The sequence below is a fragment of the Nipponia nippon genome, unplaced genomic scaffold, assembly GCF_047370975.1.
Source record: "Nipponia nippon isolate SJK-2023a ecotype South Korea unplaced genomic scaffold, ASM4737097v1 scaffold_3, whole genome shotgun sequence".
Lineage (NCBI taxonomy): Eukaryota > Metazoa > Chordata > Aves > Pelecaniformes > Threskiornithidae > Nipponia > Nipponia nippon.
Window position 1 is genome coordinate 50655791 of NW_028262347.1, and position 27452 is coordinate 50683242.

The 27452-nt window shown below is 38.7% G+C and overlaps 1 protein-coding gene across 2 annotated transcripts in view; it reads left to right on the forward strand.

Moving 5' to 3' along the window:
- NUDT4 (nudix hydrolase 4) overlaps positions 1–27289 on the forward strand; it is a 30141-nt gene extending 2852 nt beyond the window's left edge. Inside the window, exons 2-5 of one of the 2 annotated variants that reach the window (XM_087766505.1) lie at positions 11864–11974; positions 19931–19975; positions 22389–22476; positions 24442–27289. In XM_087766505.1, coding sequence (XP_087622631.1) covers positions 11864–11974; positions 19931–19975; positions 22389–22476; positions 24442–24644 — 447 coding nt within the window. In that variant the 3' untranslated portion in view covers positions 24645–27289. The remainder of the gene's footprint in view (positions 1–11863; positions 11975–19930; positions 19976–22388; positions 22477–24441) is intronic. The other variant, XM_087766506.1, reaches the window with a different exon arrangement.
- Positions 27290–27452: the final 163 nt, after the last annotated feature.

A 27452-nucleotide genomic window follows, 5' to 3' on the forward strand; every position in this document is an offset into this window, starting at 1 on the left:
CAAAATCTCAACTTTTTTTTTTACTGGAGATTCTGGCTGCAAGACTCTCAATAGATCATGTTCTACATTTCAGCTCGTTAGTTTCTGTCTGGAGGAATGAGTATCTGCAGCAATCTTCTGATACAAATCTTCGAATTAACCTGTCTTCCTGCTTCCGTTCTGACTTTCTGAAAGGCCAGTCCATATCCAGTTGTGCCTGCGCTTTAGCTTTTTTCCTCCTTTCTTGCACTTCATTTTCTGACGTATCGGTGCACAGTAGTCATGCCTTTCTTAGCGCTTTTTTGATGGACTTGAAGTCTTACGGCGTCATCTCCTAAAACCAGTTTTCTCTTTTTCTGATTATCATGGTAGCTCTTTCATCTCCCTCAGTTTGACAGCTGTATTTTTTGAACGTAGGTGATAGTTGTAGTTGCTTTAGATGGAGTGTCACTGTGTTGTGTAAAAGGTTACTAATACTTCTCTAGCCATACTAGAAGAAAAACATTGTGATAGGACCCGTCTTAATCATGATTGTAAAGCTATCGTGTAGTCATCTTGTGATTAGTGGTGGTATCTAAGTCTCTAACTTGTTCCCACCGTGTGAACTCTCAACTTGTACCAGAAATTCTTAGTGTCCTGCACATTAGATTCACAATATATTGTTCTTAACTAAATGTGATCCTTCTGCAACTTTAGCATGATATCCCCTGTTGATACCGTGACATAAGATCCTCTGTTGATATCGTGACTTATAGACACTGCCTCTCAATTTGGAGACTTAAAAATTTCAGTAACAGCTTTTTGTGATCATCACAAATGAAAACCAGGGCAGTCACTAAAACATTTAATATCTCTATTGTTAATCATCTTTTAGCAAAATCTGCACGTTAAGCCCTCTTGGTCTGTTTCCTATCTGTATTGCACTTCTTATGCTACCTTTGTAGCCTTGTTGAAGCCCATGTTACAGCTGAGTTTTATGGACAGTGAAGCAACATGTCAATTGAGAAAGGCTGTGGTAGCAAAGGATGTTTTTGGTAAAACCATACTGTATTTCCATTCATTTTCTGTTCACTTCTTAATTTCTTAATTTGAAACATAGGTGGGCTCTAGAATACCGCTGAGGCAAAATTCAGTCTGGTGGTCCCTGCAAACAGTTTGAAATACAGCTGCTGAACTCCTAGTCTCCAGCTACAGCACCCCGTCCAATTAGATTTAACCAACAGTCTTTGCTGCCAGACTTAAAATTGTTGAGTCAGTTCTCTTGGGTATTACAGGTTGGAAACTGGGCTTGCCTGCAGTCTTGCAACCTGTCAAAAGCTTCTGCTTTGTCTTGAGAGCTGCTATTGCAGCTGGAAGCATGTACTTGTGAGATGACTGATGGTTGTCCACATGCACTGCTGCAAAAATCCTCCCTTCCTGTTTCTTTCTTCATCTTGAAGTGACTCCACATATGCCAATTTACTGCTGTATAGCCCATTTTGGTTTAGATTTTGTAGCTTTCATGCTGTGATATTGTATGATTTTTTAAAAAAAAAAAAAACAGAATCCTGGAGGAAGCCCAAATAGCCAAGTAATGTGGCCAGTAGCTTTGGATTTTTTCTGAGTGTTTAAGATGATCTCTTAGACTACTGTAATTAGTGTTGCCTGTCTTGATCTCTCAGTGCTGTCATTTGAGCTGAAGAGAGAGCAAGATGGCTGGATATGGGCTTAAGTGCTGGCTCCTACTGTCGTTCTTAATGGAAATGAAGCAGTAATTGCAGGCACTGTCTGCCCTTTGAACGAAAAAAATTGCTGGAAATGAAGCAGGAGAAATCCCATGAAAAAATGAAACAAGGCTATGTGGGCATGAAATGCGTGGGGGCTGCAGGCTTTTTGCTTTGAACAAGCAAGAAGCTGTTAGGTGTGTGCAAAAAGCTGATGATATTCAGCAGACTGGGATGGGCTGGTGGATTTGTGTATGAGGAAATGCAAGTCTCTTGAGCAACTAGGAGATGTGGACGGAAATTTTAGGATAAGCCCGCAGGAGAACCTCTCTCGGTACTGTGAGGAGCGACCGCTTTCACGGGTTGGAATTGCTTATGCGCTCAGTACTCCGCAAACACTGGTTTTACATAAAATGCTGCTGTCTCAGGGTCTGGGTGGAGGCTAGGCAAGGAAATTCTTACCTCTCAAAGCAGAGAACGAGGCAGGCCTTTAAAGCAGCAAGAGCGAATAGTAATAAATGTATTTTTTTCTGCCTTTAAAGCAGCAAGAGCGAATAGTAATAAATGTATTTTTTTCTAGTCATTTGGATAACTAAAACAATTTTAAAGGCTAATTTAATTTTTCTTCCATCAACTACATATTATACAAATAAATGAGCAGTTATTTTTAAATACTTTGAATATAAAACTTGAGTGCATTCTAATTATTTTGGCATGTGTAACACTGCTTTATGTAATTGAATATAGTATTGAAAGCCCTACTTTAGTGTTCAGCCAGCAGTTGCTAGTGGCAGATCTAAAAAATAGTTTCGTATGCAAAAGAAGTCTTCAAGCTTTTCAATTTTTAATTTTGCCATTTTTGTTGTTCAGCCTTGTACGAGAGATGAAAATAGATTGGGAAGGCTTTCCTGTTACTATTGAGACAGTAGTGAGGATAATTGTCACACAGTTATGGGAAATATAGATTTCCCCCCCCCCCCAGCAGGGCATATACTTGCATGCCAATTATTGCCTCTTAATTTTGAGTTAAAAATTATAGGTTCCTAGTATTGTATCTCCTTTTTGGTCTGATTTAGAGAATTTTATTTCTTGGGCTGTAGAATGTAAAGATGTAAGAAACCCTTGTTTAATCTACCTTGTTCTGGTAGTCGCTTATTTTTTTTTTAATAGTAGTGTTCTTCAATTTCTTACAGCTGTTGCTTCATATTAGCAATGGTTTTATTAAAAGATAATAAAGGAAAAAGTAAAATGTTATTTTTATTTTCATTGGTCTAAATCATTTGAAAACCAGAAAGACCCATTGTAATGTAATGTGGTCTATAAAACCAGGGCCCAGAAGTGTTACCTGGCTACCCCGGCAAAATGGGGTGTTCTACGAATAAACTTGCACAGTGATGAAAGATCTTCCATACTTGACTCAGAATTTGTCATTTGGTTTCTTTATCCTTCAGTGTAAGCTCTCAGGTGTAAACACACAGATAACGTGTGCTTTGAAATATAACTTGGGAGTATGGCCATGGCACCATGTTTAAGGCTGGTGTGCTCTCCAAAGCAGTGTATGGACTCATACCGGTTACCTAGCTTGCTCTATGATTGCCTAATAGAATATAGGCATATTTTAAAATACCAGAGAATACACTTTTCAATATGCACTTCAGGCACACTGGGGTTTTTACTTGTTCTGTCTCACGTCCCTGCCCTGCTAACATACAGAAAGAATGACTGACATAGGATGATTGCTGCCTTAGTTTTTCCTCAGCATTTTCTTGATATTTGGACATCATCTATGTGGTGTAGGAAGGGGTATAGCTTGAAAAATCAAGACCTATACATAGCTTCCAAAATGGCTCTTTATGGTGTGTCTTCAGAGACAGCGTCTGCTTATGGTGTATCCCTGCAGGCTCGCATGGAGTTCTGCAGTGGTTTAAGCTTATGTTAACGTTAAATAAAAATAATTGAATGTTAGGTTGCTGTGGTAGGATTTATATCAAGTAACCAACTTAGAAAACACAAGTGCCTTGTTATCCCTACTTCCACAGAAAAAGAGCTTTCTGCAGGCGTTGCATATGCACCTTGCCTTCATGTTGGGATCTTTTTTGACAAACTGCAACTGCTTGCCTGCAAGTTCGACGAAGCTGTAGGAATTCAGCTGTCCACCACAGCAGGAAGCTTCGGTCTTCACTAGTGCCTCCTCAGACAGATACTGAAATCAGTTAACCATAAGCTGTTTTTTATTTCAAACACTCGATTATTTTTTTCCAGTAGCTATGGTATTACTTGTTTATGCCATACAAATGTGTTTAATGGGGTGGAGAGTCGCTCAAAATGGACTGAGGGGAGAAGGAAACATGGCTGTACCTGTCTGACATCAGGCTAAGGTGTCCTGCAACAAAACACGTTTTGTGTTTTGCCCTGTTTAGAAGATGCTGTCTTTTTTGAACGAGTAATATTTGTAAGTGTTTAGGTACTTGAGAAAATGTCCTTTATAGCTGACTTGCACTATCCTAAGTTTACTTTGAGGATTTAAACTGGTGGCTAAATTTCTGTTTGAATTGCCCCAGTTAACTCGGTGGTGCTCAAAACTTTCAAGTTACCAGTTTCTATGGAACAGCAGAGTGGCAGACTTCTTCAGAAATATATACAAATCATAGCTAGAGAGATATATGCATATACACACACACATATATGCATGTATATCTCTAGCTAGGATTTGTAGCCATGTTTTCTTAAACATACGCAACCGCATAGCTATTCACAGACCACAAGTTGATGTGTATTTTTTTCCAGTCTTGTTTGCAGAACACTTAAAAAGCTTATTTTAATTTCGGTGGTTTTCTCCAGTTATTCCAACTTGAAGAAAGATTTGTTTGGCTTTGGCCAGCCACCGATTTTGTGAAACACTACAATCTAACTTAGTGCTTAAGCACTTCAGTGGAACCAGTCCTGTAAACGTAAATATTTTAAAACAAATTTTTGTATGTTTTTTCTCCAAGTTCTCTCAAAGACAAAAAAGGCTAAAAGGTAACTGGTACTTGTCAAGAAGTAACCTTGTCATGTCTTTACCTGCAGCTGAATGGTTCTCAAAGACTTGGAGCTCTTGTTTCTGACAAGTGCTTGGAAGCTGATCCCATAGTCAAACAGATTATGTTGCTGAGTAACCGGTAAAGCTCAGTTCTTCTGCTCAAGATTAGGCCGTGGTTTCAAGTTACAAAAAAAAATGGGCAGCAATACTAGTTTTAGCTGTTCCCCTACTACCACGTGTGTTTTCTCCCTCGGTCTGTATTGGCAAGCATAAGGGAAGAAGGACATACTGTAAAGTGGATTGGTGAACTGACCCAGTGTGAGAAGTAAAACTTCTTTTATAGACGCTTGGGGGGGTTTCTTTTTTGTTTGCAGAGTTTTTTGCAGCCAGGAGTCTCCTTTTGCCGTATGGCTGGGTGCAGGATCCGCACCCTTTATCGCACCACGAGACCTGTCACATCTGATTCTCCAAAGCTTAGCGGGAGATCGAATGTTATAGGTGACTCGAGTGCTTGTTGACGTGAGGAAATGTGTTCTGACTGACGTACCGTAGTAGTATAGTGGTGTCTGCTCCTGATATGAACACTTTAGCCAAAGAACAAAACAAAGTACTTTAAATAGCCAGAGGAAGGTACTCAAATTCTGAATCAGTATAACAACGTGTTAGGCAAATATGTGAATTTCATGTGAAACAAAATTTATAGAAAAAATAGAATTTGAATTGCAAGTTAAAGCAAAACTTCTGAACAAGGCTGATGGTTTTTCTCCCTATTGCCATATAGCCTTAAAATCAGAAGATCTCAAAGGAAAAATCATTTGCAGATCTGATTTTGAAGTATTATAAAAATATATGCATATAGTTCTTTATCATCCTTCTTTGGAATGCTGGTAAAGTTGCACTGATTGATGTCCAAGATATTTCAGACTTTATTTAATATGTTGTATAGACAGAACCTAGTTTTCTGGGTTGCTTTCAAGATGCTGTGCTCAAGTTAATGAGCGTTAGGATTAATGTACTGCTGGTTGTTACGCCATTTCTCTGCTGCTCTGCCAGTTCCTGTTAATTGAGACTAAATCTTTTAAACCTCCGTCATAGCTGGTGACTGCTTTTCAGTCTGTTGTCTGCAAAGTATTTTGCTAGAGGCTCTTGAATTGGCTTAGGCTGATCTGAAATTGGGTAGCTGTAGTCATGCCTTTCTGCCCGTGTTTGTGCGGCGTTGACCCTTGTATGGCTGGGTACTGATCAGTGTTGAGTGTGTGCGGGCTGAAGACTAAGCTTTAACAGTACAAGCTAGTTTTCAGCCAGATGAGCTTCCTGAACTCATTGCGCCAGTGTAAGGGAGAAAGTAAAAATGTTGCAGCCTTGACTTTAAAATGCTGTCAAGTCTGATCCCAAGGTTTTTTACCACTCTACAATGACTTTGTGCACATTATATCTCCAGGTTAAAAAAAGTAAGTTTGAAAATGATTGCAGTAAAGAATAAGAATTACAAGCAGTCACTCTACTGAGAATATTTTCAGGAAGGCAAAAGTACGTTCCTTACTAAATGCTACTTGTGTGGCATTGCTATGGCAGGTTGTGAAGCTCTGTTTCATTTTTCAACTTTCTGGAGTCCAAAAAGAGAGAATGGCATTCTACGACAAGGACACCACGGTAACCTATAGGGGAACTGAGAAACTGTTTCAGAACTACTGAAATGAGGCAGTGATTCTTAAAATAGGAAAAAGTGTTAGATAAAGGAAATCTGTAACTACAGTAGCAGGTTGACATGTGCTCTCTAATTTGAGATGCGTGCTTTTGTCTAGAAATTCATACAGTGAATCCTCCAAACATGATCCACGGTTTGTAAGAGGTGCTTTTCCTTGCTCCTTCATATAAGTTTCCGTGTTGTAGCATTCAAAGTAGTTTCCCATACTTTTAAGGAAGATCCCGAGCTGAAAACAATTGGAGGTTGGAAGTGTTAGGGAACAATAAAATATTTCCTGCTCCTATTCTTCCCTGAGCATCTGCTTATGGCCATTTTTAAACAAATTGTAGGGCTTGCCTTCATAGAGCTTGGGAGTTAAATCCTTCGTCTTCCATGCACCCGCCTTCTCCTTTCCTTCTATGTGCAGTGTTTGGTCATACACCTCAGCAACGAGGTGTTCTTTGCAACTGAGTGACACGTGCTCAGTGGTCTATAGGGACGAGGGGTGGATTCCCTTCCTCTTGAAAGTTGTTCCTTTTAACTGCCAGCTTTACTATAAAAAAAGGCAAACTTAGCTATCTCCACCAGGTAACTCAAACAGCAAGTTGGATATAGCTAGTGGATTAGTGGGGGTGATGAGAGGGGAAAAAACGGGGTGTGCAGTGGGGAAGAGAGGAATAAAAGTGATGAGAAGGAGGAGAGAGCTTACAAAGATGTATGAAGACAAATAACTTCTGTGGAACTGGAGTGGTATCTTTTCAACTGTAAGTTCGTTTTTCCTTGCAAGTAATGCATCCACTTTGGAAAAATTCCCATCTTGCAGTTGGTTTATAGTGGCTTCTGCTGCTATTGCTTCATTATTTCAAGTTGTGGATGGCTCTGCTCTGAAGTCAAAAGAATCCAGCTGTGGGGGTTTGTTCTGTCTAGCAAGTTTCAACCTTAACCTTGTGTCGTGGTTTAACCCCAGCTGGCAACTAAGCACCACCCAGCCGCTCGCTCACTCTCCCCCAGTGGGATGGGGGAGAGAATCGGAAGAGTAAAAGTGAGAAAACTCATGGGTTGAGATAAAGACAGTTTAATAGGTAAAGCAAAAGCTGCGCACACAAGCAAAGCAAAACAAGGAATTCATTCACTGCTGCCCATCGGCAGGCAGGTGTTCAGCCAGCTCCAGGAAAGCAGGGCTCCATCACGCATGACAGTTACTTGGGACAGCAAAACGCCCTCACACCGAATGTCCCCCCGTCCTTCCTTTTTCTTCCCCCAGCTTTATATGCTGAGCATGACGTCATATGGTGTGGGATATCCCTTTGGTCAGGTGGGGTCAGCTGTCCCAGCTGTGTCCCCTCCCAGCTTCTTGTGCCCCCCCAGCCTCCTCGCTGGTGGGGTGGGGTGAGAAGCAGCAAAGGCCTTGACGCTGTGTGAGCACTGCTCAGCAGTAACTAAAACATCCCTGTGTTATCAACCCTGTTTTCAGCACAAATCTAAAACATAGCCCCATACCAGCTACTATGGAGAAAATGAACTCTATCCCAGCCAAAACTAGCACACCTTGCCTTTTTTTTTTAATGTAAGCTGATTTTTAATACAATTATTTTTGTAATCAATAATGCTGTACAATTATGGAAGATAGAAAGCAAGGATGTTTTGTATAACCTTAAGTCATTTTCTGTGTCTTTGAGTGCTTGATATGAAAAAAAAAATATAAAGAGGAATAGCTTTTGGTTGTAATTTATATTACGCCGAGCTGTTGCCATTTTAATCTTCTGAAATATATGGCTGCTAACTGTTTCACAAGTTTCTTCTGACTTGAGAACACTAAACAGGCCAAAACCTTGGCATCTTTCTCTAGAAATTTTCAGTTGTTTGTCTGCAGGCTTAGCATTTATAGTGAGCATGTCCCATGACGCCACATGCTCCGTAATTACCTTTGGCTTTTTGGTTAACCATAGCTTGGTTAAGCGTATCGATAGGTGCTTATTACAAGAAGGCTGGCTAGCAGTTTCTCTTCCTTGCTGTGCTCAAAAGGTCATTGCTATTCCTGGACTTGAAAACAAGGTAAAAACTTGGCTAGTAAGACTTGGTGGAAGAATTTTTCTTCTTCTCCTCTTAGCTGAGTTTTGCGGCTTTACTTCCTCACTTGGCAGTATTATGGAAAATAGCAGCTTTACCTTAGTCTTTGGAGTAAGATAAACTTAACAGTATAACTAGGCAAGCAGATTTGATCCCATTACTCTGTACTTTGGAAATCTTTTGAACAATAGTCATCAACGGTAAGGCTTTTTCAGAGACATGGGAAAGGCAGCGGTCGCTGGCAGGTAATACAATACAAGAAATCTCATTCCTTTCTCTGCATTCAGAGATATGGGTTACAGATTTCTCCGCCCAGGAAGCACTTCCGTTGTTTTCTTCTGAGCCTAATGAGGTTCCCATGTTAAATTTGGTGCACATAGGCCAGAAAAAATGTAGAGGTGTGAGATTCTGCAGCCTTGTTATTCAGTAGACTACTGTAATCTGCGTGAACATGGACCTCCTCAGGAGAGACCGGCTGCCCAGGTGACCTAGGTCTCTCTTCTCCTGGTTTGCTTATCTTATATTAAGGGAAGATGAATTGCTGGCTTTTATGCTGCTGATTTTGCACCTCTTTTGGCATGTGAGTGCATTGTCAACCAACCACAGCTTTTTGGTGTCTTCATTTTTAAGTGATCTTTATAGTTACAGCCTAGTCGTTCAGGTGCTGTGGGATGTGTCTTTTGGCCACTTACAGATGGAAACACCTGAGAACTACACCTACTACATGGAATAAAAAACAACACACCAAAACCAAAAATGTGCAAGTGAGTGCAAGATTGCTTGCTGCCATAACTGAAAGAAAGTGGAGTGCTTTTCAGCCTTGCCACGCAATCTTGTAATTTCTAGCTGTCGGCTCTCGGCTTTTGTAGAAATTGATTACCACTGAGTACATTTTTGCTTGCATGAGGATGGATGCCTCATGCCCTAGTGGCTTCAAACGTTAATGTTACTGGGTGGAAAAAATTGTATATCTGAACGTCTCAGAGATATACCTTAGTGTAGTCCCTTGGATTTGGACTATAAAAGCAGTGGGATCAAAGGAGAATAAAGCATAGAGGGAAAGATGCTTGAGAAAATGCTTCAGTTCCAGGGTTAGTGGAGACTTGCATAGTTGCCAAAATGAACTCCCAGGCTGTAACACTTGGGAGTTTATTGTATGTATAGCTGTAAAGCCTGTTTACCGGAGTTGATGTATTTTATTGTTGATTACTTGCTAGATGTATTTGTTTCTGCTTTTTAAAAGGGTAATTTAAAGCTAATAGATATACAAACCCAGATCAATAGACTATTGAATAATCAGGTTAGCGGTAATCAACTACTATATGTAAAAGGCATAAGAGATTCCTGGCTTTATGGTACACTGCCAGAACCAGCAACCTGATTTATCCCTTAGTAGTAATTAAGAATTTTCTGTTTAGCCTTAACTAAACAATGAATGCTGATTAAAACCATTCTACCAAGCTGGGAATGATTTAATGTGATATAATCATCCTTTTGTTCATCATTGTTGCTAGCTTCCACATGACTGCAGTGAGTGCTAGTTTCATCAGTAGAAAAGAATGTGTAATGCTTATGTCTGGGATCCCACAAGTGAATTCATAACTTGGATTTTTACAACTGCTCTTTAAGCATTGCTGTCATGGTGGTTCATTGTAGTGATATAGACGCTCCACCTACATGTACAAAAACTTTTTCTAAAACTACACTTAGTAGAGCTGTGAACCCTCTGGGAATCTTTTGTTAATATCAAAGGATCCTAGGAAACTAAAACCTTTGGTTGTAAAAGATCAAGTTGAGATGCATTTGTGTCTAACCTTGTTGCCTTTGCTGACTATTTCTAGGGTTTTAGATAGCTGAATAAAATATTTGAGTTGACTGAAAATGTGAACATTTAGATCAGATGCTAAGATTGGTTCTGTACTAAATGTGTTTCTTACTTAGTGTAGGAAAAATTTGTACAGTGGAGAACCCTTCAGAGTAGGACAAATCTGGACTGCAAATAAAATAAACATTACAACAAGAAAAGTATCTGTCAGATAAGGCTCTTCTAGGTGCACCTCAGTATGCACACGCATTGTTCGATTCACAAGGGTTTGCAGTCATCTGAATTACACTTCCCAGTTCCTGTGAGTGAACCTACACCGTATTTCCATGAGTGCCAAAGGGACATAGTATAAGTGGTAAGCATTTCCATGTTGGCCTCATCAGGGAATCATTTCTTCTACTTAATCCAACAGGAGATGAATTCAAAGACCATAAAGGTAGTTGGTGAGGACTGGACTGTCACTTCAGTGATCTAGCACCAGTCAACACTTTAACCTTTAGACTGAGGTTCTTGTTGCTAGTCTTTTAATTGCTTTCAAAGGTTCGAGCACTGACCCTGTCCCTTTGCTCCCCACAGTTGTCCTTTGACTTCAGGGTAGGGCTTGGGCTTATGTCAAGTATTGCCTAGAATACGAAGCGTGTTACTGCACAGCTGATTGAGTATGTCTTACTAATCAGGACATGTCTCAAATACAAGTTAAACTGTTCTATTTCCATCTGGTCCTGAATCAAGGTCTTGTTTTCATTGACTTCTACTTCAAATTACTTCAAATGTGAGGCATTCTAGTTTGTTGGACAGGTGGCTAAAATCTCAGCTTCTCAGGACAGGTCCTACGTATACCTAAATTGGTATATATCAATGATATGACCAGGTTACAGAGTCAAATTAAGTGAAATCGAAGTGTCTTGGGGAAAAAAATGTTATTAAATTTGGAAATCATTCAAAATTCAATGTGTTGCAGTTTTTCCTCTTACAGAAATGTTAGAAGAAAGTAAATTGGACAAGAGCCAAAGAAGTACTCTCCTTTATAATTTAGTTATGCAATATTGTAAGCATGCCATGCTAACATAACACTTCAGTAACTGAAAAGAAGCTTGTCTAAGACTAAAGATTAGAAATATTTTCAAAGTCCAATTTTTTAGCCAAAAGATGCCATTCCAGAAGAATTAGTTTAACTTTTGTGTGATGAAAATGTCTTAATTTTCACATTTTACCATCTATGTGGCCATAAGACGTAGTCAATATTGGAGAATATTGTTACTAGATTTTTGTTGTACATCTTCATTCCTGTGCATATTGTGTTGTGTATTTTTCACATTGTGTCTAAGCATCTGATAAAAGTGTTTGTGCAAGGGGATTACAATGACATTGTGTTGACTTGGTTGTAATAAAAAGATTGGGTGTTAATAATGCCACTTTTTTTTTTTTTTCTTACAACTCCTAGTTGCCTGTTATGTTTTATTTCTAAAGTCTATAATCCATCTGGCTAGGTGAATAAGTGCGTTGCTAAAAAGTAGATAGTACCAAGATTCCTGACTTGTGAGCTATATTTAACAGTCATTTGCAATTATTTATAGGTGCTGTTGGTAAGCAGTAGCCGATACCCAGATCAGTGGATTGTACCGGGTGGAGGAATGGAACCAGAAGAAGAGCCAGGGGGAGCAGCTGTCAGAGAGGTGTATGAAGAGGTAACAAACACAAAACAAAAAAATCCAGCTTCTTTCTGTTGCTGCTATCTTCAGATGGGAGTCAAGAAGAAAGAGGGAACTCCACCTCCTTTATCTAGGATTTGACTGAGACTTTCATGGTTGTGAAATTCAAAGAACTGCAGTTCTGTGTGATAGAATTGGGGTATAGTGTGGTGAGGTGGACTAATTAGCTCGCTTCCCAGCACGCTCTCATTCCATAGTCAAATTTCTGTTTGCCTTTATAAACACTTACTGGAATTGCAACTGTGACTTTATGCCAAATGACATATTACAGTAGTGTAGCATTTCTGTGTTTGTGCAGAAAATGTTTGACTCGCAGCTCTTCTAGAACAGACTGAAGGTGAACTAACCATTAATATGTAGCTACATAAGAAAGAGAAATAAACAGACCTTTGAGGAGGTTCCAAACTAAACAGATTAGAAACTGATGTATCTGAGCAGTTGAGAATTCAATAATAAAAAGGCCTTGTTAAGTACATTTAAGGCTGTTTATCTACAAAGAAAGCACCCATAGGTATGGTCCGCCTTTCTATCTCTGCCCCTACCCCTAGGCAAAACAGAGCTTTACATCTCGATGAATTAATGCAGTTTCCTACTCTAGTATGGTACTTAAATTTCAAATTCAAAATTCTGGGTTTTAACTTGCTATTTATTTTTCCTAGGCAAACTGTTAAAAATGTTAAATGTTACTTGAATATCTAACAGCCAGAACTGTAAAATAAAACTTCAAGAAAAATCAGTCACTTGATTTAGCTAGAAATTATGCAATGTGTAAGTGACCACAGATTAACTCTTAATTCTTTATATCATACTTCTTAAATAGAAGGTATAAGGTTTTGCAGAAAGTGGATGTATCCTGGCAAGTGAGTGAACTACAGGATTTCTGCTAGTCTTAAACAGTTTTCTCATCCCAGTTTGACTACTACTATTCACAAAACGCACTAATATTGTTGCTAATTAGTGTGTATAATGATTTTTTTATTAGCTGTGCTATCTAGTGGTTTAGCTTGCTTACCCTTAAGACTGGTTCTGCTGGGTTGTAGAGGCTTGGGAGCTTGATGTAGATGCAACTTGGACCAAATGCTGCCTGCTGTTTGGTGTCAAAGCGAGATCTGTGTGCTGTGATGCAGTGACCCTCCTCCCCTCTTACATGGGGAACAGAGCAGTTCAGTATTCAGTGCTCTTAGCAGCCTTCATGCAGCAAGGTTCAAATAGAAATAAGCTTCACTGATATAAAGTTATTCCAGACTTTCTGTCTGTGTCCAGTTTTGCTGGGGGAGCCAGTTTTGAGCTGCACAAGACATACTCAGGTAAGTGCTTGTGTATTTGTAAAAGTAAAGGAGGCAGCCACAACGCAGTCCATTTGAAAGGAGCAAAGATTTAGGATTCTACGAATGAGTCAGCAAAGATTTAGGCTTCTAGGCAGTAGTAGCACTGCTGAGGAAAGTCCTGGCACTTCCCACTGTCACGAGTTGATGGGTGGGATTAAAAAGCACAGGACCACTGGCTCAGTGTTCTTGTGAACACTGGTAGTTTTAATCGCTGGTCTGACCTAAGGCACAGTCCAAAATGAGGGATAGGAAAATGTCATCTCCATGTCAGACCAGAGCTGACTGAACTGTAGTCATAAGCTTGGTTTTTTGTTTGTTTGTTTTTTTCTCCTTTGGCGGTGAAGAATGGATCATCTTGAAGGGACCTGTCTGCAGTTAGTATGTCATCAAAGTTGCTGTGAGGGTTTGACCAACTATTGAAAGCTGCTTGAGTGGTCTAGCTTCTCAGCTCGCAGGGAATGCAGTGCTACACACAAAGCTCTCAGGCTGACTTCATAGCAAAGTAGTATAGCAGTGAGAGCTGTGACCTGGGGGGCTGATAACTAGTTTTCTACTATGCATGGTTCTGCCCTGAGAATATACTGACGAACACTTCCAAGTCCTGGCTTTGCTGGCGCTCTGCTTGCAAATTTCTGCGGTGCTGCAGTGCATAGGTCATGAGTGTTGGAAAAGGTTAAGCTGGGATAGTTAAGGAATGCGTATAGAATATTACTGGATGATATATAGTATAGTATCATATAGTATAAACTTAGTACAAATTTCTCTGTTCACGTAAAAGCCCAATCAGAGTGTGCACACTGCCCAGACACTGTGAACTTCTCCGGTTCATACAGATACCAAAATGTTAGTTACTTCTGAATGACCTTATTCCCTTTGGATATGCTTTCACATGAGCAGGCAAAAAAAAAAAAAAAAAAAAAAAAAAAAACAGCAAATCAGAAAGTGGAAAAATAGGAGTACCTGCTGTTATGATGTGAAGCAATCCTTCCATAGCTCAGTGTTGTACTTGCCCTCATTTCTTTCTCAGGGCAAAGCAAAAGACTTTCCCATACATCATGGTGGTTCTGGCCAAGAATTGCAGTACTCAGCAACCCTAGGCTGTTTGAATCCTGAAGACAGAGGTCAGCCTCCTTCACTCATACACAGAGCTCTCTTTTGATCATGTTTTGTTCAGGTGCTATCACACGAAGTGAATCTTAAAACAAGCTACATGTAAACATGTGGTTTAGGCAAATACTTTGATTACCTTTCAGTGTATTGTATGTTATGCTGTTCTGTAGCTGCTTAGAATATATGTGTTGTCATCAAAATTTCAGAGGCTTCATGATAGAAAAGCTGCATGTCGTAAATGACTCAAAAACCACCAACATCATTAGTGTTTATACGCCATGGGAGACACTGTTTCTAAAGGTAAAGAGAAGAACCCAGCAAATACAAAGCTCTTGAGTGGTGCTACCACAGGAGCTAGCTCAGAAGTTAAACCAACTTTTATTCATGGTTACTACAGTGGCTATGCTTTCTTTTTTTGTTATGATGTTCTGGAGTAAGACACAAACTGCCAGCCGTGTTCAGTTTTGAGCTGTGCTTGCAAATGCATAAAGGTTTTTCAAAGGCTAGGGGCTTTAATAAGCAAAAATCATTTGGTGACACTTGTTCTACAGCTTCAGAGTTTTTGGGGTTTGATAGCTGGTGTAGCTGATGAGCGTCAAAAGCTCATGCTTTAAAGGAAAATATTCTTAAGCTGCAGGCTGAATCTTGTGTGCTGCCACGAGACTGCAAAGCGCTGGTTTTAAAGAAAAGCCAGAGTGGTATTCAGGGCTTTGACTTGAGCCATGGAAATTCATACTAACTTTTCTAGAGATGGATGTCCTTTCTATTTTTATACTAAGGTCAATGTCACCTGGCAAGCTGGTTACTGTACAGTGAAGTGAACTGTTAAGAGTTTTGTGAATGAATAAACTTCAAAGGAGGCATGCTGTGGCACTGGTTTGAACTGTGTTTCTTCAGTATTGGGTCATGCACAAACTAAGCATCGGTTTCCATTAATTTATTAAAATGGAGAAGTTGATAGTAGGAGTTATAATGGCATTTTTTAATGGTAGGAGTGCTAATAGCTCACAATATGATAGCCTACTGGCTCTAAATATCCTTCACTTTCCCACCAACAGTAGTGTCTTTAAAATCTTTGTTTTAAAACCCAAGCAAAGATCTTTGTAGTCAAATCTATATGCACTGCAGTTGTTCCATAGTCTGCCTGTATGCATGACTCCAGAATTTTTTTTTTTTATCCTTAAGTTCTGTTCATGTTAGTGATGTGGGTTTTTACGTCTACTAAATGTTTAGTATGAATTTCATTTAAGTTTGTCTGCCATTTCACAGGTTACAGTAATTAAGATAACCTGTCAAGTTCCTTAGGTACAATAAGTTTTTACAAACCTGAAAGTAGAATACAAAAATGAAGTTATAGTATAAAGCAGTCTCAGAAAGGTATTAAACCTTTCCTCATCTAAATGAGGAGCTACTCTGTTAATGAATTTGGAGCTTAGTCTTTAGTTGGGTAGCGTGAAAGATGGAAATAAGAGTTGTACGCACATGCGGTGTTCAAAGAGAAATATGGCACAAATAATAAGGGTGGCAAGCTGATGATGTCCAGCCCCTTAAATGGAAGGAGCGCCCTCCCACTCCCTTTTCTTCCTCCATCTCACCAAAAACTGAGACTCTTGCTTGTTTGTACTTAGTAGTATATTGAAATGCCTACCAAAAAATATGTAATTCCTCCCAGACCTGTGTGAATATAGCTTCTGAGAAGAAGAGGCTGATCCTTAAGATTAATCTGCTGCAACACTGAAAATGGCAGTAATATTATCTAAGATCTCTCACAGGAAATAGAGGAACTCTGCTCCAGGGAGTGTCTAATATTTGAAAAATGGGTGTTACAGACTAGGACTAGGTAGATACTTTAAAAAAATAAATAAATAAAACACCCTTTCAGCTGAAAGACTGTGGCAGGTACAGTGAAACCCTTTGGGTTTTATAAGAGTATGCAAGAAAGGGCAAGAATAGTCTTGCACTGTGCCTTCAGGAGCGTAGCCATTAAAGTACTATCCACCAGATCCCACAGTTAAAAATAACTCTTAAATCTTTCAGATTTTAAGCAACTTTCTGCCGTGGTAGACTGTTAGCTTAAAAATTAAACTGCAGCATGACTCTTGCTCCATCTACAGGATACAAAAGGCAAGTCTGCACATCTGAGACTGCAGTACGTGTAGAGCTGCCAGCAGTGAATGACCTCCAAGCCGGAGAGATTACGGGATGAAGTGGACAGTTTTTCCTCTTGTGGTTGGATTTCAACCAATACTAAAATATACATATAAATTCAGAGTTGAGACCTTATCTATATAGTACTCATAGACTTCCTTAGGGAATCAGGGTGGTGGGTGGGGTGTAGCACTTAACAGCTTGTCTGTCAAAAGAAATGCTGGGTTTTTTTCAGGTTTTTCTCCCAAAGTTTAGACTGTCTTACATGCTTATGGTAGCCTATAGGATTCTGTTTACTTAAAGAACCATATTTTAACAGCCACAGGTACATAAAGGCCAAAGGAAGAAAGATATTCTTATTAGAGGCAAAATGGTTCAAAGTCTAGAACTTAACCAGTGTATTGCATTAGAAGCTTACAATTGGGAAAGTGGGAACTTTATTTTACTTTCTGGGGAAAAAGCTGAAGCATTTCTTGGTCTTCTAGCACTTAATTTTGACACATTTTGAAGGAACGACATTAAGATAAGAACTTGGAGGAAATATTTTTGTTAGCAAAAGCACTTAAAAGAAATCACTGTCAAGTTGATGGTACTTTTTAAACTATGAAGATGATTCAGTTGAATATATTACTTTCAGAGAAAAATCATGAGACTCTACCACCTTTTTATACTTTTGGGTATAGAGGTTTTCAAAAGATGGTACTGTCTGCAGGAATGATGCTACATTTTGGAAGCACATATCTTTGCCTAGAGAGTAACTAGACAACAGTGACAGTAATCACATTTACATAGCAACATCTGGTTGCACAAAAGCTTCATTATAAGCTTTGGGGAATTTTTACACTTAATGTAATGGAATGCTTCTAATTCTTTCATTCAGAATCACTCAGCTAAGAGTGTTTAAACCACCGATTTGCTTGGAGGGAGAGTAGAGAAGCTGTTAAGTAAATTCCACTTAAAGTAACATTGATGATAAAGTCACATTGTGACTATGGGGTACTACTAAGTTGAAAAAACTTCTCTGTGAAAGCTCTTCAGTATTGGTAAACTTACCTGGTTGTGGTGTTTGTGCCATGTGTTGGATATCAGTTAATTGTCAGACTCCCACTTAGCAGTTCAGAGAAGCCCTCCTGCATCTATTGATGGTGAGTTTCTTTGTCCTTCAACAGTCCTGTTGCCATAGACCTGCCTTAAAGAAATCTTTGTAATGTAAATAAGGCCTTGGCTAGGACTTCTTAGAGAGTTATAAAATCTTGAAAGTTTTTTTGTTTGAAGGGGATGTTGGTTAGGGTTTGGTGGCAGGGGCAGTTGTTTGGGTTTGGGGTGAGGGGGAGTCATTTTTTTTCCTCCCTCTGGTGGAGCATAGTTCCCTTTAGAGCAGTTCCTTGGTACTTGGAAAAGCTTTTCTGAATGTTTGAGAAACCTGCAGAGTCTGTACTGGGCTCTCTGTCATGCTATTAAGGCGTATCTTTAAGGATATTAAACAATCTTGTTCTTTGCTGCAAGTTTAGGGAAGAAATGAAGAAATTACAAAACTTGTGCGGGTAAAACTACACACTTGGACAGCTGAAGTATTAAAAAAAGACTAATCCCACAGATACATGTTGTTATTTTTGATGGAATAGGATGATGGGAAATTGCTTTTACAGTTGTTCAGTTTGCCACAAAGTAGAAATCTTAGAGGATATAGTGATTCCTAGGTAGTGCTGCATGAGAAGAAAGGCAGAAACTGGGGACAGAAGCGTAAGTTTGTAGCCTTTTAGGTGCTGCTTCTCTCTTTTAAAAGATACTGGAATGTTGAGGAAATTAGGACTGATCAGTAAAACTTAAACATTTCTTTGTGTGTTCCTTTAGGCTAATAAATGCTTTTTCATTACCCAATGTAAAGCACAAACAGTCTTTAGTGCCTGTTGTGGCATAGCTGACCCTTTCAGACCAAAATAAGGGTCTGATACTTTCATAATTAATGTGCTGCCTCATCACTTACCCAGCAGGTCCAGTTATGTATTTCAGCTTCATGAGCTCTAACAGGTATCTCTGTCATTACAGCAGACAACCAGAATAATATTGTGTGAGTTTTGCATTAACTTTAGGTCCAGCTCTTGCTATAGATAAGCAAAATGCTTGTTGAATTGCACGCGCTGTGATCAGACTTCCTTCATCAAAACTACTTAATAACTAACACCAGCCATCTGCTTTCTTTAAAAAGACACACAAAACATTCACTTGTAAGATCTTGATTAGACTTACTGCTAAAGCCTGCCTAGTTGTCTGTCAGAATTACTCATTAAAATGTAATTAAGATCCATATGGTCCTTTATATAAAGACATAAGACATCAGTAACTTTCTTTGGTTAAAGCTGGAAACAAAGACTGAAGGCTAGAAAATGTCATCTTAGAGCTAAGAAGCCCTATTTTAAATATCAGTTATACAACAAGATGAAAAAAAAAATCTAAATATGGCTTTGTCTACCAGTAGACTACATATGCTTTTATGTCTCAGGCTTAGGAACTCAGATTTGTTTAGAATAAATGGATGATCATAAAATACTTCTGTTGGAAGAGGCATTATATATTACTTTTGGAAAAACAAACCCTAGAGTCTTAGTAGAATATAACAACCACCTTAACTGTATTGATAAAAAATTACTAAGTACAGGCTGATACACATACGGGTTGTTTTTAAAAGTTGGAGTAAAACTCTGAGTTTAAAGCCTTTTTTAATGTTACTGACTAGGAAAGATTCAAAACTGTTTGTAGAGGAACTGGGGATATAAATTTGGTTTTAAGCTTACATGCCAAAACCTATACTTTTACATGAAAGCTGGCGTACATGAAGTCATTATGCTGCAAGATCCACCCAGTAACCTACAGTTTAATTTGTTATTGTGTTTTGAAGACTTGGACTTAAGTTTCTGTGTAAAACAGCAATGGAGTTTTCATGATTCCTTCTCTAGATTTATTATTATACTACTTTAAATTATCTCTTGTCCTATCTACTTCCCTGGATTTCAGTATTGGATGTCATTTCTCTCTTTAATAAAATATAGTAAACAAAGAACATGGTAAGTAAAACAGTACTTTGGTCTGGATGGAAAACTTGGAAGATTTATGCTTGCTGTGAACCACTCATTAGGACAAGCGTTTGTGTTCTAATACTCTTACGTACTCTTAAGACTAGAAACTCCAGAAGCAATGCAGCACTGTCTAATTAAAACTTATGTTAAAACACTCGCTTGAATAATCCTAATAAGGAGGAGTATGCTAATGTAGGAGGCTGGTACTGATATTTTAGTTTCTGAAATTAAAAAGCACATGTTAACACTTTCTCCTGTTTGTTTTCTAGGCTGGAGTAAAGGGAAAGCTAGGCAGACTGCTTGGGATATTTGAGGTGAGCTATTTCTTCTACCTTTTAAAAACAACATTCTTCTTTTGCGTGTGTGAGAGTTGATAAACTACATCAGGCTTAAGTTCTTAAGTATTACCTGCCTATAATTTTGCAATGCTACTGGAAATGCTACATTAGACAAGTGATTTCCTTTAGTTGTTACATGATGTGTGAAGATTTGAATAGGAAGATTTCCAAGTACTTGGAACTTTCCTGGAAAGATTAAATTACTTGGATGACATCTAGAAGTTTAAAAAAAAAAAAGTGAAACCAACATTGATAGATCTAGGATTTCTGAAATATCATACGTGCCTTTTTTGGGGCACTATTTTGACTTCTCCTCTCTGATTAGATTTTGCTGATGTAACTTGTCAACTTTCAGACGCCTAAATTGATAGGTCTGTATATGAAGTATCTCATTATGGCTTTGATTCACTAAAAAAGCTAAGGCTTTGGATAACAGATAAATCTAACCTTTAGCTATACTATGTAGTTCCAAACTTGTATTTCATAGTGTAAACATGAGACTCTGAATTACTAGCAGCACAAGGATGCATGCTAGATACAACACTCTTAGTGTTGGCGTTGCCCACTTCTAGACAGGAGTAGACTGTAGAAATGTAGGTGTGAGTCTTCAGATCATAATTCATCCAGCGTTATTACGTTGTGCTGTATGATGGGTGAGAATGGAAGTCCCTTAGTCTAGTAGTTAGGTATGAATGTTCACAGTTTAATTATAAAACCAACTTTCAGAGGCAGTGTATTCCTGATAGGGATTTCCTATGTGAAATATGACTTAGTCACGTATGATGAGTTGATGCAGTGCTCAAGGTGTTCCTGTTGTGAAGTATGGAAACCATGACAAAATTGGAGAAGTTCCTGTTTGTAGTTAGTAGCACTTGCCTTTTTTCTGATTTGTTTTGGGTTTATGAGTACACCTGGATGGTCCTACACATGAAAAACTTGTCTGTGTTTTAACTCTGCTGGTTAGTCTACAGAAGTATTCTCTATTTCCCAGCTCAGACCAAAAAGAGATGGGATACCTATCATCTTGTTGCCTTAAAACAGGGGCTGCGTGGGATGGTGATTCTTTGGTAATTCAGCTGTATGTTCTTCTGAAGCCATCTACTGCCGTCTACCACCATCTAGACCAGAAGAGAGAAATATCTGTGTTGAGTGGCACTTTTCTAGGTTCAATCAAGTCCCTATTCAGTTTCACAACACGGCCCCACAAACAGCTGTTAGTACCGTTGGGGGGGCCATGCGTTGCGACCTGGGGATGGAACTAAGAGAAGATGGAAATGATACTGCTGCTGAGTCCTCCTGTTCTAGAACTGCAGCAAGGATGCACGTTAGAGAGATACTTACTCCATTTAATAGTGAGCGATACTGACAAAGAACTGTCTTGGAGTATTTTTATTTTCTAGTAAAGCACAACAGTTTAAAACTATATTAAGCTTGTAGTGAAACAGAGTTAAGGAATGGTTATTGGCACAAGGATAAAACCATCTGTAAGGGGAGCTAGGGCATAACATCTCTTGGTTCTTAATATAGTTGTAATTTTAGATGGTCCTGGGTTTTCTAGGAGCTCAGTTCTTTTCGAAGGGGCAGTATGGTTTGGTTAGTCGGGCAGCACCTTTAACAGCGTGCTGCTAGCCTTCTTTGGAGCCAGGAGGGACTAATGTCTGCACAGGCTGTGGCACAGCGACCCTGCCCTGAGCAGACTACCTCTGTCAGTCTCTGTATTTGACTTGCCTTGTTCAAAAAACACGTGCTTTCTAAATAGGTGGTTAGTGCTGCAAACGTGGCAAACCCGTCGAGTGAACAGATGGTAATGATTTTTGAATTTGTCATGACTGCAAACATAGGCTATTTAATTTGCCTCACTTACTGAGTGAAACTTTATAGCCAGCATTGCATAGGTGATCTGGCCACGTGATGCAGTGGTTGCATCTTGCAAAGATTTTTTTTAATAACCTTTCATCTAGGAACATGAGTTGTGGAAATAGTTTTAGCAAATGCACTCTACTGTGGTAACTTACAACATACATAAAAAATAAGTAATGGGCCGTACTAGTGGACAACTGCTAATATTAAACTGGATGACCAAGAACATAGTTTGGTCCCAACTTCACAATCTTCAAATTTGCTTGGGTGGGTTTTTGGGGTTGGTTTTTTTGTTTGTTTGGCCTTTTTTTTAAGCCTAGTAAAATAGAATAGCTGCTGTTTCAAATAAAATTTCAGTTTTCCTGTCCTTTTGGGCCTACTCAGAACAGATGTTTATTTAGTGAAAATAACAGCCAGGTTTTGCTGGCAAGTATCCTTCAGAGGTAAGTAATCTCTAATCTTACAGTTGTGGTAAGTCTGTTAAGTTATTTTTTGCTGAGAATTAAAACGTCTACTTTTAATATTCAAGCAGAACCAGGATCGGAAGCATAGGACATATGTTTATGTTCTTACTGTGACAGAAATACTGGAAGACTGGGAGGATTCAGTTAATATAGGTAAACCCATTCTCTGTCTTCATGTGCTATACTTAAAATGTATTAAGTAAACTTCTTTCATTTTCTGAAGCAATCCATATAATCCTGGGGGGAATACTATTTCTGTTCTATAAACTGAAATTATTGGAAACTGCGATGCTGTTCTTCCACACTTTTGTACACATGTAACTAGGGTTGCTTCTGACATGCTGTGTTACTCTTATGTTATATTAATTAAGGTATTCTAAGTATTATGATGGAATAAATTTCATTATTAGTTGCTGATACAGCTCTTAATTTTATTTTTAAAGGCCAAATATTATACTGACAATTTTTTTTTCCTTAAAAAGTAGAATGTTTTGCTCTCTGATACTCTAGGGTGTTTTTGAAAGTGTCTTTGGGGGGAAAAAAAAAATCTTTGGAAAGTTTTAATGAGGTTCTTTTTCCCCTGATTCTCCTGGGGAAAAAAATCACTAGTATTTACTTTCACCTTAGCCTAATTTTTCAGTAGTGATAGTGCTGACCTTAAGAGGTGTCTATTCCTGTATATACATCTATGTCATACAGATAGCACTGTCATGCAGTTTAGTTAGATTAACGTCCTTTGTGATGCTGTATGGATCTTCCACTTTGAATTTTATTAGGTAAACATTAACTGGTTTTGTCCTTAAGTTTAGGGAAGAAAAAAAAAAGCTTACTTCATTCACTGTATTTGTCCAGCTGAAACTTTAGTTAACAAAGAATTGGTGTAAAAAATGACACCCTACCTTGATTGGTTATGCTTTACCCTTTTCAGGAGGTGGTGCTTTAGGAGTGTTAACGTTCATAAACTTTGCACTATGGATCTGTCAGCAAATGGCATGTAACTGTATGGGTAGTTTCAAAACTGTGCTCAGTTTTTCAGGTGGAGAGAGAATGTTTTGTTTCCAGTACTATCAAGTTGTGGGGACTGCACCCTCTTAATTCCATGTCAGGTCCCCCGTATAGCAACACTGATCAGTGGTCCATTACTTAAGAGGACCAACATTGGCAGGTGTGGGATTGTTTTGAGGGTTTTTTTTTTGTACCTGGAACTGTACGGGGCCTGTGAGGACGGTACTGGTTTGTTCCTGCTTGGTGCCAAACTGTGGGGTAGAGGAGAGCATCCAGCACTGGGGCTACTGCCAGCTTCCTTCTGGGGAGCGCTGCTGGCAGTGGGATGCTAGCTGGATGAGCAGCCCTGGTGGGGCCACATACCTTGGTCTAAACAAGCTGTTTATAGACGTCTTAAGCATGTAGATGTTCAAGCATGGTACCTGTAACACTGTAAAGCCAAATGAAAAATAGAATTAATCCCACTTCTAACAATACTGTCCTTGACCTTGTGTATAAAGTATTTTCAGAGGCCTCTAATTTTAAAGGATTTAATTGTATAAGAAAGATGGTCTTAGGACTATCTTACTAAGATAAGTCTCAGAACTTATCTAAACATATCTCTGGTATAAGGTATATTATTTTTTAAAACTTACGGCTAACCTGAGTAACTCCATACACGGATATGCTTTGAGTATGGAACGCTGCTTTCTAAATCAGACGAAGCCATTCTTCTGTAACTTCATGCACGCATGCATGTTCATTCTTCAGATTGGCTTTCTGCTAGGCATGACAATGGAGGAAGGCAGCATTAAGTCATTTAAACAATAATGTCCTTTTCTGTAAGGACTAGGTGTGGCTTTTGGAGCATATGAACAGTCATATGAGCTTCTGCCCAGTATCTGCTTCAAGAGAGTTATCTGAAAGGCTTTATTATGAACTGCACTTCAGTAAGCTTGAGCGAATCTCTTGTGTTCACCAGTTCTTTCAAGGTCTTTTCACTCTGTATCTTTTGCCTGACAACTTGAACTGCTAAAGTAAAAGAAATGAGAAAAAGTGAATGATCAGATAGCAACAAATGATGCTGTTCCAAATTTGTAACTCTGTTTTTCGTTGTGGATTATATTCATTCAGGAAGGAAAAGAGAATGGTTTAAAGTAGAAGACGCAATCAAGGTCCTTCAGTGTCACAAGCCTGTTCATGCAGAGTACTTGGAAAAACTGAAACTGAGCTGTTCACCCACTAATGGAAACTCTGTGGTTCCCCCTCTTCCAGATAACAACTCCTTATATGTCACTTCTGCACAGACTTCTGGGTTGCCCTCTACTGTGAGATAAGCATTTGGATTACCTTTTTATTCATGTCATCGCAAGGGGAGACATCTGTGATCACACGTAGGCATCTGTATAACTGTCAATTCTAAGTGAAATATGTGAATGTGTCATAATGTCAGATTTATTTGAACATGTTTTTCCTTTTTAACAATGTAAAATAGTATTTCAGCAAACCAAAGCCATAATACGGATTTTTTTTTAAGATGCCTTAATAGGCCATTTTTTAAAAAAAAAGAAACTTGAGTATATAAGTTTCCATATCTGCTAAAATAAAATATGCATCTCAGTGGTGTTCAGCTTATTTAAGACTTGTCAGTTTTAGTCAGTAGTTCTGCAAGAGTACTTGCTTAGAAAAAAGCTTGAGCAAATAGTCTTATACTAAACTCTTATTTGGTATCCACAGATGAAGCGCTAAGATCTTAAGATGGCAGTATTTGGGTCAATGGGTGTGTTGAAGGCAGAGATACACAAGTGTGACTACAATAAAGCACTAAACCAGGTTCAGCCTGTCGAGAGCAAAGGATACCGGCACTAAGCACTGCTTGCCTCAGTTATCCAAAAGGTTGCCTTGTCCTATGCAATCTTTATGTAATGTATAACTAGAGCAAGAACAATAACTTTTGTCTTGCAACTACCAAAAGTATCCACTGTACTTTCGTTTCATCGCTTGGTCAGCTGATGAACTGTCAGAAGACTTACATGAAAAGCATTGTAGATCCCTCTTCCCCCATTTTTTTTTCCTTTTAGCATTTTGATACACGTTTTGTTCATGGTGTAATTACACTGCAGGTTCCAAGAACTTCTAATCTTCAATGAGAAGCATCTTCTGTAGTGTTCCTGCAGTCTGTTGTAATTTAAAAAAATGTTGAGAGGAAAGTAAGACTTACCCAAGGGGCACCCGTACGTTACAGAGGTGTCTGTTAGCAAGCACGTGTTGAGGTGTCTTGCCCAGCAGGAGCTAGTAGCGGTACCTCCTGGGCTTGGAGACAGGGGGGTTGATACTTACTTACATTAATGGAGAAATAATACTCCTCTGTCTTATTCAGAAGGTGTGCTGAAAGCCCCGGTTTTAAGTTAATTCTTAAATACTTCAGTTTTATTTGTTTTAACATCGATTGCTTTAGCTTCTTGAATTAAAAGCTGGCCTCTTGATAAAAACTTAGTTGGAATAAATGAGGTACAGCTGACAACTTCCCTGTTCTTAATTATTTTCTCCTCTTTTTCAGCCAAAAAGATGAAAACTAAATCCACTGTCGGTCTTAATGTTTTTACCATAGGATTACCCTCTCTCTGTATATGTGTGTGTGTATGGTTTCTTCTAGTAGAACACAATCTAATTCATATGAACATCCTAATTCTGAACTTTTTCTAGGATCTAAACCCAACTGTACCTCCTCTACAGCCAGCCAAAACAGAGGTTGAGGTAGACCATTACCTCACATGTAAAGTTTATTCTGGGTAAAGCTCATACTCTTACACAACGTTTGAACCTTTGTAAATAGTCCAACTAGTAAATAGTGAGTGTAAAATGGAAAATAAATGTAATTTAAACCTTTTGTTACTCAATACACAAATGGTTAACTTCTACTTTTTTAACACAAATTGTGTAAAATGCTGCTATAAATTAAACTTTTTTGTGCTGTTACACTTTTTTAGGAAAAAATGTTGTTGCCACAAGTTACTCCTTAGAAAACCAATCTTGTGCCATATGTAAATGCAGTGAAACTAGGGAGACAGATGATCTGATCTCTTATAATGCTGCTCTCTTTGAAGAGGCATAAATACTACTGACGAGAGGCATGAGCCACAAAGCTGAAGACTTCTGAAGTGTTGGGTAGGATGCTGCTTTCCATCCCTGTATCTCCTATTCCAGGTCACTTCCAGAACGGGGAAAGAACACACAACTCTGTTCAGGTGCACCTAAAGGTGGAAGTATTGCCGACAGCTTGTCCATCGTTTCAGTCATGAGGTGGGGGCTGGGGAAGGAGCGTTGATATTTCAGTAGTGCACACAAGCATATATATGCGTGCTTCACACTAAACCTAATCCAGACTGGGACACCACTTGCTCAACTCACTTATTTAAACCAAACGGTCTATCAAAAGCACCGTTTTGCCAGGCGAAACAGAAGGAGGTGTTGTTGAGCGTGTTGAAGAATGTCTGCTCTTGGTTAAAATCATACCCACAGCGGGTAAGGGTACCTCTGGCTCTGAAGCTGCCTTTAAAAGAGTGAACCATTTAGCTCCCTTTTTTGATCACTTTGAAGCTCACTTTTTTTGTTCAGTAGTCATTTTAACACTTTAAATTGAGCAAACTTGTACAGGCTTTCTTGTAACAAGATTATATAGAATCTGTGAAAGCTAAAACAAGAATCCAGAGTTTGAGTTCTTATTCATAAAAAATGCTTCTGTCTCCCTTTCAGATTCTTGGAATGAAACCAATCCAAGCTTGTATGAGATTTAGTGGTAATGCATGATCTTCTTTTGTAACTCTTGAATTATGTATTTGATAATAATGTAAAAATGTACAGTATTGCTGTTGCTAACAAACTCAGAGTTGATTGCCTATAAATATTTTGGTTATTTTTTTGGTCACACACATTTGAGCTGTTCAGTAGTGCCAGACAGATTTTTTTTTTTTTTTTTTTTTTTAAAAAACAGCATTTGTTGTATAAATCTCTTCAGTCTCTATGCAACCTTCGGAATGAAGCTCTAGTGCTTAGTTTGACTTCTACTCCCTTTCACATAGAAATGTTCTGTGAATTGTAAAGGCAAATGGAAAACACTTCAGTTATGCTACAGGGAACAACTG